The 17,811-nt window shown below is 47.4% G+C and overlaps 1 protein-coding gene across 3 annotated transcripts in view; it reads left to right on the plus strand.

Annotated features, from left to right (window-relative positions):
• LOC138521782 (E3 ubiquitin-protein ligase TRIM39-like) overlaps positions 1–17,811 on the plus strand; it is a 202,296-nt gene that overhangs the window by 41,834 nt on the left and 142,651 nt on the right. For all 3 annotated transcript variants that reach the window (XM_069634858.1, XM_069634859.1, XM_069634857.1), the window contains exon 2: positions 7,573–7,665. In XM_069634858.1, coding sequence (XP_069490959.1) covers positions 7,573–7,665 — 93 coding nt within the window. The remainder of the gene's footprint in view (positions 1–7,572; positions 7,666–17,811) is intronic.

The raw sequence follows: 17,811 nt of genomic DNA on the forward strand, positions 1-17,811 counted from the left end.
CACACCTAATGCTAGGATGCAGCTACCATCAGGCAAATACAACAGCAGCACGCAACCGGTGCACCCTTCGACACCCTACTCTCTCAACTGACCATGACTACGGTCCCCGAGGGCGTTCAACCTACCAGCGCTTTGAGGTCATACCAATGATATATAGAGCGCTATATAAATGCCAAGTACCATAACATGTCAGTTTCGGGCAGGGCTTTCTCAGTCATTGTGTCACACACAGAAACCAGACACCCACCACACAGAATGTGAGTTGGCTCCCAACTCCATTCACAAAGTCCCACCCTAAGGGTGTGCCCACAACACACAGCCCCTGCGAAGGCTCCAGTCAGTGTGACAGGAGGCAGCCCCTGAGCCATATATGATATTTCCAAACGGCTACTCGGGGTGGCGGGGGTCTGGGGGGGAAAGGGAACAGAGGCAGGGCTTCCCAGGAATTTGGGAAACAAATTGTCTGAGATATATTCCATTGCAATATTCCAGGGAGCCTGTAATGGATTCAGTGTTGAACGTTGCAACACCCTATAACTAGCCATTGTAAGGCGATATGGGCGGGAAGCACAACCATTACTGTGCTCCAGAAACCCAGCCACTCTTGCACTTCTACTACTACTACTACTACTACTACTACTACTACTACTACTATTACTATGTAAATAGTGCTAACATAATTAGCCTCTGAATTGAATTGTGCTACCCTCCAAAATCGGCCATTGTGATATGCTTCATAGTTAGCCATTGTACTGAATTGTGGAAGGAAATGTGTTGCACCTACATGTATACTAGGGGGAAGACGTCATGCAGGATTTAGATGTATTTTGCGGGAAATTAAATATGTTGTGCCCAAATCTATTTTGGGAGAAGGAAATGTTTCAATAGACATATTGGGAAGATTAGCAATGCGTCCCAATTGAATAGATTTGTGAAGATTAGCCATGCGTCGCATTTAGATAGAATTGTGAATATTAGCCACCTAGAAGAACTTTGAGAGTACCCAATGTACTAAACACCCGCTCCTGCTCCCCTCCTGCGCACTTCCCTTGTACTATACATGCCCAAGGGCTAGCCAAACTACACACACAAACACACACCCAACATAAATAAGACTTGCATACAACAATCCAAGGCACTGGACCTTACCCCAACGGACACAGCAAGCCAGCGTGGACAACCATAACCTTAAGTACCAGCCTATTTACACATAAAACTCACAAATACACACCCAACATAACAGACATTCATATACAGCAAACAACCCAAGCATTGGGCCTCACCCTTACGGATACAACAAACCAGTGACGCAATCAACCTATCTGCAGCCAAGTCACACAGACGCCATTTTCTCCTGGTTCTGGACCTATCCTATCCCTCTACCCTCACTAACCAACCCTGTCCTCTTTCTTGCAGAGCCACGCAAGCACCTGGAGACTGTGCTAGCGGCACACGGTATAAATCAACATAACATGGTGGACTAGCAGTCGAATGTAGCTGGCCAGATTATTCTAGGCTACAATCAGTTGCTGAAAAGCTCACAGCTGCACCATTTTCAAACCTTGTATCCCACTACCTCCTATTGTACTCACTTGGTCTCTTAGAAAGGCGGGGCCCCTGAGCAGGCCCAGATAGAAGTGACATGTAAGTTCTTTCAACTGGATGTTCCTCCCACGTATTCCACATCTTTGACACTTGTTGTCCAGCTTCAGCTGCTTCAGAAAATAAATTCGGCAGAGGGCGCTGTGCGTCGATGGCGTCGAGTCGATGTCCCTCGAAGGCCTCCGCCGAGGATGATGTCATCGAAGGCATATATAGCACACGCAGCGCCCGTTGGCCTCAGTTCTGTTTTTCCCGCTTTAACATCAGAGATACCCGCAAAACACCGGAGTGACTGTACTCAGCCTTGATGGAACGGAAGCTGTAATAGCACAGGAAATTCTACTGAGGGGTAGGATGGGAGGGCGATGAGGAAAACGTGGGAGGAACATCCAGTCGAAAGAACGTTACCAGGGGTAAGTAACTTGTTCTTCAAATGGATTGTGTCCTCTCACGTATTCCTCATCTTTCACAGACTCCCTCAGCAGTATTTGGTTTGGAGGAGGGAGTAGACTTTGAATTCATATATTTTCATGGACGGAGTGCAGGACTGCCTTTCCAAAAGTACCATCCTGACAGAGTGAAGATTCAAGGCAATAATTATTTGTGAATGTGTGGATGGAAGACCACGTTGCCGCTTCACAAATGTTTTTAATTGGTATGCCCCTTTGCAGGGCTGTAGAGGTAGCCATGCCTCTGGTGCAATGGGCCCTTAAACCTTCATGAGGGTTTCTCCCTGCCAGCCTGTAACATTCTGAGATTGCCAGAATTATCCATCTGGATAAGGTCTGTTTAATAACAGCCTGACCCAGTTTTGTCCTGTATATCCAATGAAAAGTCGGTCATCAATGCGTAGCTTAGACATTCTAGATGTGTAAAAGCTTAACGCTCTCAGAGGGTCTAACCTATGTAGTCTTTCCTCCTCTTTGCCAGGATCAGGTGGGGGATAGAAAGAGGGTAGAGCAATTTTCTGACCTATATGAAATCAGAAATGATTTTGGGCAAAAAAGAAGGTTTGACCCTCAAAACAACTCTATCCTTGTGGAAGATAGTAGAGGGAGGCTTGGATGAAAGTGCCTGCAACTCGCTCACTCTACGGGCTGAACTTATGGTTTTAAAGGTTAACAACCTTTAAGGACATGAGTGTAAGGGTTCAAAGGGTGCACACATTAGGCATTTTAGAACCAGATTAAGGTCCCAAACTGGAACCTGGAAAGGAGATGGATGGGGGGGGGGGAGGGTAGGGGGACACATTGGTGAGCACCTTTATAAATCGTGTCACCAGTGGAATTCTGAAGTAGGAACATTCCTCGCAGCGCTTAAAGATGGACTGTGCCGCCAAGTAGCCTTTAATAGTACCAATCTGGAGCCCCAGATTAGCTAAAGATAGAAGAAAGGAGAAAACATCCAGTGTTTTACATAGACGATCTACATTCTTTTCCCTGCACCAGTTGCAGAATTTATTCCAACAGCAATGGTACAAAGACTTTGTTGCTGGCCTTCTGGCCGAAAGCAAAACCTCCATTACGTCATACGCAAGCTCCCAATCCTTCTCTCAGCCTTTCAGAAATCAAGCGTGAAGGTTGAGTGTTTTGACCTCTGGATGGAGAACCCGGCCCTCCTCTCGCGTGAGAAGGCCCTTTCTTTGCAGAAGACGCATCGGAGGACAGATGGACATGTCCAGAAGGTCCGGGTACCACGTCCTCCTTGCCCAATCTGGGGCAATTCGGATCATGTGTTTCCTGAACCTCCTGATCACATGAGGAATGACGGGGACTGGAGGAAACACATACAGGAGTGGAAACTCTCAGTCCACTACAAACGTGTCTCCTAGAGCTCCTCTTGGAAGAAATTCCCTGGAGCAATACCGTTCGCACTTCCGGTTGACCTCGGTCGCGAACAGATCTACTTGAGGGGTTTCCCAAAGGGTGAAGATCTCTTGGACCTCCTGAGCTAGTTACCACTCGTGGGAGACTGAGCGTCCGCCGCTGTGTTCTACTCTCCGGCTAGGTGAACTGCTGATAGGGAGATTCCTTCTTGAATTGCCCAGTACCAGAGCTGCATTGTCTCTCTGCACAGTGGTAGTGACCATACAGCTCCTCTCTTGTTGAGGTAGTACATGGCCACTGTGTTGTCTGTCATTATCTGGACATTCTTTACCCGTACAGAGGGCATTAAGGCCTTCAGCACCAGTCTGATTGCCCTCAGCTCCAAAAGATTGATATGTAGTTTGGACTCCGATAGACTGCTGACTGTCAGATCATTGGCATGGGCTCCCCACCCCATGAGTGAGGCGTCCGTCACTACTGTTACCTCTGGCCATGGTTGCCAAAAAGGCCCTCCCTTCAGAATATTGTCCTCGCAGGCCCACCACAGAAGATCCTGTGAGACCCTGGTTGGAATCTGAAGTAGATATGACATCTTTCCTGAGAACTGGGACCATTGAGTTCATAGAGCCCATTGAAGGGATCTCATTCTCAGGCGGGCTTCTGGCAGCAGAAAAATGCAAGATGCTATGAGGCCGAGCAACCTCAAAAAATCAAAGGCCGGTAGACTGTGGGCATTCTGAAACTTGGTAACCATCTGAAGAATGTCTTGAGCCCTCACCTCGAGTGGTGAGCTCTTTCACAAGGATGTATCTAGTACAGCTCCGATGTACTGGAGCTTTTGACTTCTTGTAATTCAGGGAGAAGACCAGTTTGTGAAGAGAGTGGCAGGTGACGTTGAGATGATCCCGGGCTTGTTCGGGAGAATGTGCCCTGATCACCCAATCGTCCAGGTAGGGGTAGACGTGAATCCCCCCCTCTCTTGAGACTTGCTGCCACCACCGCCATCAGTTTTGTGAATACCCTCAGGCGGAGGTTAGCCCGAATGGCAGAACTCGAAATTGATAATGAGAACCGCAAACCTCGGGTATTTTCTGTGCTTGAGATGGATTGGCACATGAAAAAAAGCACCCTGAAGGTCCAATGACACCAACCAATCCTGGAGTTGAAGGGCCTGAAGGATCTGAGAAAGTGTGACCATCTTGAACTTGTCCTTCCTGAGGAACTTGTTCAAGTATCTTAAGCCCAAGATGGGTCTCAGTCCTCTGTCCTTCTTGGGTATTAAGGGAAGTACCATCCCTTGTTCCTCTCCGCTACAGGCACTGGTTCTATAGCATCTTTCTCTAGCAGGGTTAACATTTCCTGCACAAGGAGCAGATCCGGAATCCTCAAAGAGTGGCTCCCCGTTGTATTGCTCTGAGTTCTCCTTATGAAAGGAAGGCAGTAACCGTGGGCTACAGTTTCTAGAGCCCAAGCAGCCGAAGTAATGCCTCGCCATTCTTCTAGATGCTGAGACAGTCTGCCCCCCACTGGTGAACTGTGACTCAAGACCTCGGAGAGGTTTTGAGGCTGCTGATTTAGTGGCCGATGGTAAGAAGGCTGCTGCTTGAGCTGGCTTTGCACCTCTACCTCGTCCACCACAAGGACATCTTCTCTAGCCCCTTTGACTGGCCATTCCTTTTGCCCTTCCAGCTCAGGAGTAGTAGCAAAAAGAACTACCCCTCAAAGGTTGTCCACTAGGACGAAAAGGCTGAGGTTGCTTAATAGCGGCGTCTAAAGATTTGGCTGACGCCTTTGAGGTCTGCAACATCTCAAGGCTCTCGTCAGCCTTGTTGCCAAAAAGGTGAGACCCGTCAAATGGTATGTTGAGAAGTCTAGATTGCACATCCGGTGCAAAACCGACTTTCACAACCACGCAAACCTATGCATAATGGTACTGGTAGCCATGGTTCTGCTGATGCTATCAGACGAATCCAAACCTGACTGAAGACACTCGCACATGGCCTCTTTGCCATCTCTAACAATGGCTAAAAATCCGTCTCTTTCATCCCCTTCGGCAATGTGCTCTGCCACCATGGAAATGCAGTCCCATAGAGTGAACGTAAACTTTGCTAGGGCACAAGTGGAGTTGGCAGATTTTGGTGCCATGCTCCCTGCAGGGAATACCTTCCTTGCCCATTAATCTACCCGTTTGGCGTCCCTATCAGGAGGGATGGTAGGGTATGCCACTTGTTTTGATGTTACAGTACCTGTGCGCACCACCAGGCTCTCCGAAGTGGGGGTGTTTTGACAAGTAGTCGGGGGTCACTACTGGAGGAGCGGTACTTGTTAAGTTTTTATCAACTGCCGGATTGGTCTCTGGAGTCTCCCAGTTCCTGGCCACCCCTTTCTGCAAGGCTATATGGAAAGGTAAGATGGGATCTGACTGTGGACCGTTGTCAAGAATGTCAGTAAGGTTGTCCTGTTCATATGGTAATGGAGGCTTACTCCAACCCATGTAATCCACCACCTTTGACATAAGCTGCCTGTAGGATGCATTTGCATGCTCTCCAGCCTCTGGTTTCCCAAACTCTAGTTCAGGTGAGGTATGTAACCCACTTGGAGTCTGCACATTTTCATAAAGGTCCTTCATCCTGGACTCTTGCGCAATTAAACTATCTGGTACATTAGGCGTACCATATTGTAGGCCAAATGGGGTCCCTTCCTCAGACTGCTCCTCTTCTTCACAAATTGAAGTAAGAGTCTTAAAAAAATATTTCTTGGGCAGTGGAACATATGTTTTGTCAGGAATTTTTGGCAGAATTGGCTTTGACGCCGTAGTAGTTGCTACTTTTTTTTATCGGCGCCATTGATTTAGGAGGGGCGCTCAGCGTCGACGGCACAGTTGGTAAAGATGGCGCAGCTGGCGTCTAAGTCTTCGGCGTCTATGTCGAGGGTTTGGCAGGCGTTGGAGGTGTCGATGGCGTGGACGACCTCGACTTGTTCTTATGTCTCGAGTGATCCTTCAATGAAACATCGGATCGAGGCCTTGAAGGCTGACAATGTGGATCAGGCCTTTTTCCCGGGCTCGTAGGAGTGCAAGACTTGGGACGAGACCTTTCCTTTCCGGCTTCTTTCGAAGGCTCGTTGGGAGCATGGCTTTTAGGTTACTTGTTGGGCAAGCAACTCTTTCGGGGTAAGCGTCCGACGATGAAGGTGAACTACGGTGCTTTCTCTTCGACTTCTTAGAGGACGAAGAAGAGTGGTGAGAGCCACTCCTCTACCTGGGATGCTTGGCCTTCTTCCTCCCAGGAGAGACTCCTATCGACTCGTCATTCGAAGGTTTCACGGATCAGGTAGGGGATTTTTTAAGCATTTCAGCCCTTAAGGGTTCCCTCTCGGCCAGAGTGGATTTTTAACAAACACTTCACCAGATGTGTGGCGCACCAAATTTCGTTGAAGCTGCCGTGGTAAAACAGAACTGAGGCCAACGGGCGCTGCGCATGCTATATATTCCTTCGATGACATCATCCTCAAGGGAGACCTTCGAGGGACATTGACTCAACGCCATTGACGCACCGCTCCCTCTTTTTCTGAAGCTGGACAACAAGTGTCAAAGATGAGGAATACGTGGGAGGACACAATCCATTCGAAAGGGAAGCCTCTCTGCACCTACACTATGTATGGCTGAAGCCCCTCTAAAGTAACCTGCCCCACTAAGTAGACTGAATGGCATGTAGAGCCATCCTGACGGCATTATGAACCCTGCAAGAGAATATTCCTATTGTCTGAATTATTATTTTACGAAATGTGTCATCAATGGCTGTCTCAGGGAATGCTGTATGAGTTACTTCCCCAAAGAAGGCGGTGCTGGTCTTGCATCCTAGATAACCCAGTGACCAGCCACTGCATTTACAGCAGGCACAGTGAACGGGCCTGTTTAGGCATTATCCATCCTGTCTACACACTCACAAGGTGGGTCCCAGACAGAACTGGATGTCATTTATGTTTTGGGGTTCTCTGTGAACCTTTATTGAACCAACAATGTTATCATAAAGGTATGAATACAGGGTATATGGCTACATGAATCAATTTATTGGTGGTTACCCAATCTACTGTTATTCTAAACTATTCTGCAACACGTAAAAAAAACTTTTTTTCCCTCCAGGATAAGTTTAAAAAATGTCTACGCACAATGAAGAGGGCGTTGGAGGTTGTTGTTGGGCTGCGGAACAAAAAGGAGGACGTTACAGAGCTGAAGGTAAGGGAGCAGTACTTAGCAGTTCATTAATTAAAAGAATGGATCCTAATGGCAGTCTTTAGTTTTGTGTTTCTAACGGACCATGGAATACGTGTCAGAGGAATCTTGGAGGCTCTGGTTGTGATTTGCACCCATCACCTGCACGTTATGACATGTATTTGTTCAGACTGGTCTTCTGGTAACCTCTCCACACACAGCATGACGTGGAGTGTTTTCTATTTATTTAAAGAATTGGCAGATAACATTGGTGTACAGAAATGCATTTTACAAATGAAATTCAAAATTATACAATTTTATTTTGTAAACTCTATCCAAAATCTCATATGACAATGAAATTGAGCAGTTGTGATTTAATTTGTACTGAAATAAATATTTTCGAACTTCCTATTCCCACTACACCCTACTTACTGCCCCCCCCCCATTTATTCTCTCACCCTCCTTTCAGATCCGCCAGAACGCCTGGGGAACACTCCAGTGGTGACAGTGCGCAATACAAATACCTTTTAACATTAACATTAACACTGCAGACAGTACAAACGTGAGCCATCCGTGATGTCATCTTTGAGGTCATGGGTGTTGGTCCTTGCAGTGCACACTGGTAGCTCGAGTTATGGTTGCGTACCTTACCATAATGTGCACATTTCTGGGGGTTTTCGGTTTTACCTGTAACCAGAACGTCCCTGTCGGAACATTTTTGCAATGAATTTCATAGGTTTTTTAGTAGTGCAACTTAACCATAACGTCCCTTTTAACGTTTTTTGTTAGTGAATTTCATGGGTTTTTAGCAGGGCACTGTAAGGGAAACGTTGCTTAAGCATAGTGTTGGCAGTAAAAGTGATATGTTTGTAGTACCCCACCTTCACCATAATGTCCATTTAGCAATAGTTTTTGTTACTTGTTAGGTTGTAAAGCCCTTTTAAGTACTTGTGGGAGCGCACGTCTATCCGTTTTAGAACTATGTCCATGTTTAGGGCATCTTCTGAGTGCTGGTAAGAGCTCCTATGTCGGCAGCCCTATGGATTGAGATGGTAGGCTACCGAATTTCAACTACTGGCCACGACTAAGTGGGTTGCTCTGCAAACCTACCAATTTGTCGCTGCACCACACCTGCCTGTATGAGGCCCACTGGAAAACTAGGTTCAGCAAACTTGAGTGTACAGTGGGCGTGCTAAATGTCACAATAGTTTGATGAAAATGTTGCTGGCCTTTTCATGACCGGTAAAACATTGTCTCTGCACTGAGCACTATGCCAGAAAACGTGAAGGGTTCCCCTGCGGGTCGTAGAGTTGGAGATAACATTTAACTGCAGGTGTGACATTTTGTAGTGAGTCTGTGAAATGCCAAAGCTGGTGCGGCTTCGTCACTAACATAGTAGTGCATGCTAAGGAAAGTAAGCAAACAGAATCGTCGGAGAGTAAATAATAGCACTGGTGGTTAGAACAGTACTATAGCCGCAGGGTCGCGCTTAATAAATATCTTCCTCCTGCACATACTGAAGCTGCGTTTCTGCTTGCTGTAATCATTGTTGTATTTCACAATTCATTAATCTCCGTGCATGCTAGTCCTACAGCTAATGGCGTACCATGAACCGTCCAGACCACATGTGACGAGAACAGCAATGCAAGCATAAGGGACCAGTTGGCAGGGTACTACCAGTGTGGTAATTTCATGTACAGCATTCTCCACTTAGACTGCGACCGACAACAGGGGCACTAATGTACGGCAGCAGAGCGTTAAAAGACCCTTGTACACCATATGCTGCGCTAATGATCCTTGCCTGCCAAAGGGCATTGTAGTGCGCATGTACTGCAACCCGGTACTCTACAGAGGGAAGCTACTTTAAAGTGCTTGGGAAGAGTCCGTCTGGGAGCATGACAATGAGTGGCGGCTATTTAAGTGAGGGCCACCCAACATTACCCTCTGTGTCACAGGTTTCGTGTTTTCTCACCTGTTTATGTTGCCTTGCAGGATCCTTCGCCGGGGTTTTCTTCCGTGCTGTTCGGGTCTTGTATAAACCCGCTCGGCCATCGTCGGATTCCAGGATTCGTTCAGGTTCTTCGTCCGGGATCAAGGAAACTCCAGGAAGACCAGAAAGGAAGAGTGCACACGGGGGAGGTGTGCGTGGAACGTGGAAAGAACAGGTACAAGGAAAGGGAAGGAGAAGGAGAGGGTCCGGGAATTAGAGCAGCAACTCAGTTCCAGGAGCACAACGCGACGCACGTCTAGCCTCCGCTAACGATGGCGTTGAGACGCGCAGAGCCGCAGGGGCATGGTTAATTTATGGAATGTGCTGCATGGACGTAAAGGTCGATAGACCGCGTTCTGCAAATACGGCCATGTTGGGTGTACTACAGCGAGTAACCCCCGACGTGCCAGGGACCAGGAGGACCAAAAGGGGCGTGATCGATGGATCATGACAGCATGCCCCCTTCTAAAACTCGTTCCACCGGGTTTGCCTCAATGTATTAGATGGAATTTTCTGAGCAATCTGGGGGAGTTTAGGTTTGAGACTGGTTCCCAGGTACGTTCACTGGGTGGATAGCCCTTCCATTCCACCAGGTATTGAAGTTGTCCTCGTCTATATCTGGAGTCACATATTCGAGACACTTCATATTCTAGCTGGTCATTGACAACCACAGAACTGGGTCTAAGATTGGTCCACGTGGTTTGGATGTAAGGCTTCAATAGAGATTTGTGAAAAACTGGATGGATTTTCTTCCAGGAGTCTGGTAGTTTAAGTCGAAAGGCCACAGGGTTAATGACTTCTTTTATAGGAAAGGGCCCATAAGATCGAGGAGCCAACTTATTCGGTCGGAGATGTTGGGGCAGTAGCTTCGAGGATAGCCATACTTTATCCCCAATGGTGTAAGAAGGCCCTGGCCTTCTCCTCGAATCTGCATAGTGCTTAGTTTGGATCTGTGCTCTTTCTAGATGTTCCTTGGCTTCTCTCTGTACATTGATGAGTATTTTCAATCCAGGAATCGACTGTTGGAACTGGTGTAGGATGCGGAAGGACTGAAGGTAGTACCGCAGGGTGGAATCCAAGGCTGCAAAAAAAGGGCTGGTTTTAACAGCCGAATGGTCCGAGTTGTTGTAGGCGAATTCTGCCACTGGTATCAGGAGCGACCAATCGTCCTGGACCTTAGTAGAAAAACAATGAAGGTATTGTTCAAGGGTTTGATTCACTCGTTCTGTGACTCCATTGGTTTGGGGATGATATCCTGAGGAGAGGGCTCATTGGATTCCTAGTATCCTGCAGAGGTGTTTCCAAAATGGAGAGATATACTGTGGTCCTCTGTCCGATATAATCTTGGAAGGAAGTCCATGCAGTCGGAAGATGTGTTCCAGGAAGATTCCAGCAAGTTCTGACGAGGATGGTAACTTATACAGAGGTGTAAAATGGGCCATATGAGTGAACAAGTCAATGGTGACCATGATAGTGGTGTACCCTCTGGAATGGCGGTAATTCTACAACAAAATCTGTAGCGATAACTTCAAAAGGTCTTGTTGGTGGAGTAGGCTGTAATAAGAGTCCTGCTGGTTTCTGTTTGTCATGTTTGTTTTGATTAAAGACGGAACAAGATTGCACGTACAGTTGAACGTCAGCCTTCATTCTGGGCCACCAGAATTGTCTTTGTATTAGACGGAGGGGGTTGGAAATGCCGCGATGACCGGAGTGAGGGGTATCATGGCAGAGGTTTATTATCTTTTGTTGTAGTTTCTGTGTGGGAATGAACAGGTTGTTATTTTTAAACAGGTATCCGTCCTGGGTTCTCAGATCCCATTGAGTCCTTTTTGAAGGGTCCTTCCAGAGTTCCAAAGTCTGAGTTTGCATACAAATGTCTTCCAGGAGATTGTTTGCTTGAGCTACAAATATTGTATGGGGAAACATCTTGGGATATGCCCGATCTCCCGGAGGTTCGTAGTCTGGATGTCGAGAGAGGGCGTCCGCTATTAGATCTTGTGTCCCGGGAACGTGGTGAATCTGGAACTGGTACTGGGCAAAGAAGAAGGCCCAGCGAGCTTGACGGCTGTTCCTACATTCCAAGGCCTGCAGTACTTGTAGGTTTTGATGGTCCATGCGGACCTGGACAGGATGCTTCGCTCTGAGGAGTAGATGGGGAGGGGTTGCCATAATCTATAAAGATGGGGAGGGGTTGCCATAATCTATAAAGACATCCACCATATCAGGCCCACACCCCACACATGGGAAGGGAATGCAGACATACTATCGGTCAAGCTATCCCTCTCTCACAACAACACCATTAACATTCACGTCATCTACCGGCCTCCAGGACTCCCAACCGATTTTCAAGGGCAAATCACGCATATTCTCAGCGAAAACCTAAAAAAATCCACCAAAACCTTACTCCTAGGTGACCTTAACCTAGGCTATAATGACCCAAAGGACAAAACAGCAACCTCCTTCCTCAAGGACCTCTCCAACCTAGACTTCACACAAAAAATCCTGTCACCCACCCACTCCAAAGGCAGAACTCTTGACTGGCTGGCCGACCATAACTGTAACTCCTCTATCACATCCAACACATTCCTCCCTTGGACAGATCACAGCTGCATACAATTCTCTATCCCTACGTTACCTACCAGAAAAACACCAGTACATAAATCCGCCACCCTAGCCAGAAGCTCCAAAAAGTTAACTGCAGACAATCTACTCCCCCTTCTCAACACCCCATGCCTCGCCCCTCCTTTCCCTCAAGATCCTAACATCCTAGCAGACATACTCAAGGATACGCTCACCAATGCTATAAACTCCATCGCTCCTCTAGAAGAGAAAAAAGAAAAAAAATCCTTCCACTCAAACGCATGGTTCACAGAGGACCTCCAAGCTCTGCGTGACAAAAAGCGCCAAGCACTTAAAAACTGGCAGGCCAACCCATGCGACATCACCAAAGACTTATTCAAAGTCACTGCAAAAAAATACAAAACCGCCATCTTCAATGCCAAATCTGAATCATACAACCGTCGAATACTAGACTCAAAGTGCCACTCAAGAGAACTCTTCTCTATATTTAAAGAGCTCACAGTGCCTCCCACTTCCTCTGACGAGATCATCAAGGATGAAGGCTGGTGCAACAGTATCCAAGCCGCCATGCTCAACAAAATAGACCTCTTACAAAACAAAATCCGCGACCACTACAATACCTTGCCAAAACAGAGTCGACACTTAGATTCCCAATCCCATAGCAAAACCACTAACATTCCCAAATTTGCCTTTAAAGAAGTTTCAGAACTAGAAGTCCTGGACATACTGAAACATCTGAAACCATCGACTTGCAAAGCCGATACATGCCCCCCTAAATTAATCAAGGACTGCGCTGAACCACTTGCCCCAATCATTACCGCATTCATTAATGCCTCATTCAAGTCCTGCTCTGTCCCAGACAGTCTTAAAGAAGCCTGGGTGCGCCCACTTCTAAAAAAGCCCACTCTCGACCCCACGATGCCTAACAATTACAGACCTATAACAACTGTCCCCTTCCTTCTCAAGATTCTAGATAAAGTGGCACACAGCCAAATCCAACTATACCTCGAATCTAACTCCATCCTAGGCACCAGACAGTCAGGCTTCCGCAAAGGTCATGGAACAGAGACTGCTTTGCTGGACCTAAAAAACCAAATAACCAAGATATTGGACAAAGGTAAACCCGCCCTTTTACTTCTCCTCGACCTCTCTGCGGCATTCGACCTAGTGGACCACAAGACCCTCACCTCACACCTCTCCCACTCCGCACATTTCTCTGACCAAGCCACCTCCTGGATAACCTCATTTCTTGAAGGGAGGGCCATGAAAGTCTTTTCAAACATTTCGAGCGCAACACCATCCATAATACACTGCGGTGTCCCTCAAGGCTCCTGTACAGCACCTACGCTTTACAATCTATTCACTAAGCCCCTATTCGAGAAACTTGATGCACTTGGGATTGCCTACACCAACTACGCCGACGACACCCAAGTGCTCCTCCCTCTATCAGGCTCATACCACAAAGACGCCCTAGCTCTAAAACTCATATATGCCACCATTCAAGCCTGGATGGCCACTAACGGCCTATGTCTTAACGGGGATAAGACTGAAATCCTTATCCTCGGCCAAAAATCCACACTGGCCAGGCTAGACAGCTGCTATGCCAATTTCAACATCGACAACTGCACTATCCCAGTCCTATCCTCTGTGAAAACGCTAGGGGTCTACATTGATGCAACCCTGTCCATGGACAAACAAGTTAGTGCCATTGTCTCCGCATCTGCACTAAGCACTAAACTCATCAACGCCATTAAACCATTCCTTTCCAAAGAAAACTGCCTTTCAATAGCAAGAGCTACCATAGGCGCTAAACTTGACTATTGCAATGCACTTCTAGCCGGCACCTCTGAAAAAAACCTAAACAAACTCCAGGTCACCCAAAATAACGCTCTAAGAGCAGCATTAAACATCTCCAAAAGGGACCACATCTCACTGGCAAGGCAATCAGTTCACTGGCTCCCTGTCAAAGAACGCATCACCTTCAAGGTACTGACTACTACCCACAAATGTATCCACCACACTGCACCATCATATCTCTCAGACACCATTCTCAGACAGACCTCATCCAGACCTACCAGACTCTGCTACACTAACCAACTCACTGTACCACGCATCCACAAGATTACAGCCGGGGGGCTGGGTTTCCCCTACATAGCACCAAAACTTTGGAATAATCTCCCCCACGCTCTAAGAGCAGAAGGCTCCCTCACAGCGTTTAGAAAAAAACTCAAAACCTCTCTCTTTAACTAAAATTCCTCTACCTACTGCCATTCAGGCACACACTGCTAACTATTGCTACTGCCCAAACTGTATGCATGTATGCCTCTGTATGCTGTAACTAAGACGCGCTTTCCCTGTAACCAGCGCTATTCTGTAACCAGCGCCACGATGCCTCAGGGCTGATTCTGTGCGCTTAACAAATGCGAATAAATAAATAAATAATAAATAAATAAATGATGCCACTCGGTGAAGGCTTGACGGATGGCCAGCAGTTCCTTTTCCAAGACTGAGTAATGGGTTTCACTGGGAGTTAACGTCCGGGAAAGATAAGCAATGGGGTGCTCCATCCTGTCCCCGAATACCTGTTTGAGGACGGCTCCAATAGCGTAACTGGAAGCATCTGTCTCCACTATGAATGGTCGGTTGACATCAGGTTGAGCCAGGATGGGAGCTTGTGTAAACTCAGTCTTCAACCGTTGAAAGGCTTCCTCTTGAGTTGTGGTCCAAACGAAGGGTACATCTTTCTTTAATAGGACAATGATTGGTTGGACTATCTCGGAAAAGGAAGGTATGAATTTCCTGTAGAAATTAGCTAAGCCCAGGAAAGACTGGATTTGTTTCACAGAGGTGGGGCTTGGCCAAGATAATATAGCCTTAACTTTGGATTGATCCATTCCAATGCCTTCTGGACTAAGGACAAATCCTAGGTAGTGTACAGTAGAAACATGGAAGATGCATTTCTCGGGCTTTGCCAGGAGCTTGTTTTCGCATAGTCGTTGTAACACTGCCTGTTCTTCGTGCTTGGAAATGTCCTTCGAAAATATTAGGATATCGTCCAGATAGACAATCACAAAAAGGAATAGCATGTCTGAGAACACCCTATCCATGAAGCGTTGGAAGACCGCCGGGTCATTAGCAAGTCCAAAAGGCATGCCAAGTATTCATAATAACCAAAGGGTGTTCTAAAGGCTGTTTTCCACTCGTCTCCTGCCCTAATGCGAATCAGATGGTAGGCACCCCTGAGATCCAACTTGGTGAAAACAACTGCGCCCCTTACTGCCACCAGAATGTCCGAGATCAAGGGTAACGGATAGCGATCCTTAAGGGTGCATTGATTTAAACCTCAATAGTCCAGACACGGTCTGAGTTCCTTGGTGTCTTTCTTGGGAACAAAAAACAGTGAGGCCCCTGCTGGGGATTTAGAGGGTCGTAGGGTGCCATTTGCAAGATTAGTATCCAGGTATTCTCGAAGGACTTTCTTTTCAGGTTCGGATAAGATGAACATCCTCCCAAAGGGAATTACAGCGCAAGGGTCCGTTTCTATAGCACAGTCTTCTGGTCTATGGGGAGGTAACGCCTGGACAATGGCAGTGGAGAAGACATCAGAGTATTCCTGGTATATCTCCGGATAATGTTTGAGACAGAGATTGTACCTTGGTGATTCGTAGGAGGTCCTTCTGATGGTGTCGGAGTAAGGTCTGACAATAAACAGTGGGACATACAAAATTCTGAGCCCAGGAACAAGGAACCCGCTGCCCAATTGATGTACAGATTGTGTTTTTGAAGCCAGGGCATTCCCAAAACCATTGGGTAGTGGGCCGACTTGATGATGTCAAATTTTATCCTTTCTCGATGGTGGTTTATGGCAAGTTCGACATCCTTGGTCTGAAGGGCTATGGGACCTGAAGAAAGGGGTCTTCCATCAATAGCTTCTACAGGTTGCATGATAGTCCGGGATTCGCAAGGAATATGGTGTTTAAGAACCCATTCTTGGTCTATGAAACTTCCCATAGCTCCACAGTCCACCAGTGCCAGGATGGGATGCGTTTCCTTCTTGGATGGCGATAAGAAGGCCTGTAAAATCACCAAGGAATTTTGTCCAGGAGAGTTCAAGGATGGAATTGATGTGGAGCAGGCATCTCTCTCCCGAACCTGTGCTCCATTTAGGATCGGGAGCTGGCGTTTCCCGAGTACCGTGGGGGGGCTATTGGGCACTCTCTTACTAAATGTTTGCCTGATGCACAATACATACACAACCCGGTATGGATCCTACGCATTCTTTCTTGGGAGGATATGGGTCCACGGAATGCCCCTAGCTGCATAGGTTCAGGCTCGTTACTTGAAGTGGAAATACCTTCGGGGTTCGAGGGTATCCCAATGGGGCTCTTCTGGAGTGGCGACTTGCTTTTCTTTTTCTCTGCCTTTCTCTCCTGAATGCGAAAGTCAATCTGCAGGGCAAGATCCATTAGGGCCTGATAAGAACTTGGGCGCGCCAATCTGGCTAGTTCATCATTGATGTCTTCGTTTAGCCCTCTTCGAAATAGGGTAAAACAAGCTTCAGGGGACCAATCCGCCTCATTAGCCAGCTGTTTGAAGCGGGTGACATACGAAAGCATATCCTGGGTTCCTTGTTGAAAGTCAAGTAGGCGTTCCTGGGCACTATAGACCTGCTCTGGGCGGTCAAACATGGTTTTAAGGGCCTGTATGAAGCCATCATAATCATCCAGGAGAGAATCCCCAGAGTTAGCCAGTGGGGTAGCCCAGGTCAATGCAGTGCCGGAAAGATGCGAAATAATAAAGCCCACCTTAGCCCTGGGCGTAGAAAAATAATAAGGCTTGAAAGTAAAGTGGACCAAACATGAGTCAAGGAATCCACGAAGACTCTTTGCGGAACCATCATATTTATCAACAACGCCGCCCAGTATTACACTCTTTCGTAGCGGATTCACGGGACAACACCAATTGCTTTAAGGCAGCGTTCTCTGCCTTTAAATTTTGCACTTCGGTCGTCAGCTCTTGCATGCCACGCATTAGGTCCTGGATGGCCGCTTCCATGTCTGTGTTGAATTCAGTCAGGTGGCGTCTCAATCTGCCACAGGTTTCGTGTTTTCTCACCTGTTTATGTTGCTTTGCGGGATCCTTTGCCAGGGTTTTTCTTCGTGCTGTTCGGGTCTTGTATAAGCCCGCTCGGCCGTCGTCGGATTCCAGGATTCGTTCAGCTTCTTCGTCCGGGATCAAGGAAACACCAGTAAGGAAGAGTGCACACGGGAGAGGTGTGCATGGAACGCGGAAAGAACAGGTACAAGGAAAGGGAAGGAGAAGGAGAGGGTCCGGGAATTAGAGCAGCAACTCAGTTCCAGGAGCACAACGCGACGCACGTCTAGCCTCAGCTAACGATGGCGTTGAGACGCGCGGAGCCGCAGGGGCGTGGTTAATTTATGGAATGTGCTGCATGGACGTAAACGTCGATAGACCGCGTTCTGCGAATACGGCCATGTTGGGTGTACTACAGCGAGTAACCCCCGACGTGCCAGGGACCAGGAGGACCAAAAGGGGCGTGATCGATGGATCATGACACTATGTGCATGTCCCCTACGATA

This window comes from Ambystoma mexicanum, chromosome 13, assembly GCF_040938575.1.
Source record: "Ambystoma mexicanum isolate Mex_15411 chromosome 13, UKY_AmexF1_1, whole genome shotgun sequence".
Taxonomy (NCBI): Eukaryota; Metazoa; Chordata; class Amphibia; order Caudata; family Ambystomatidae; genus Ambystoma; species Ambystoma mexicanum.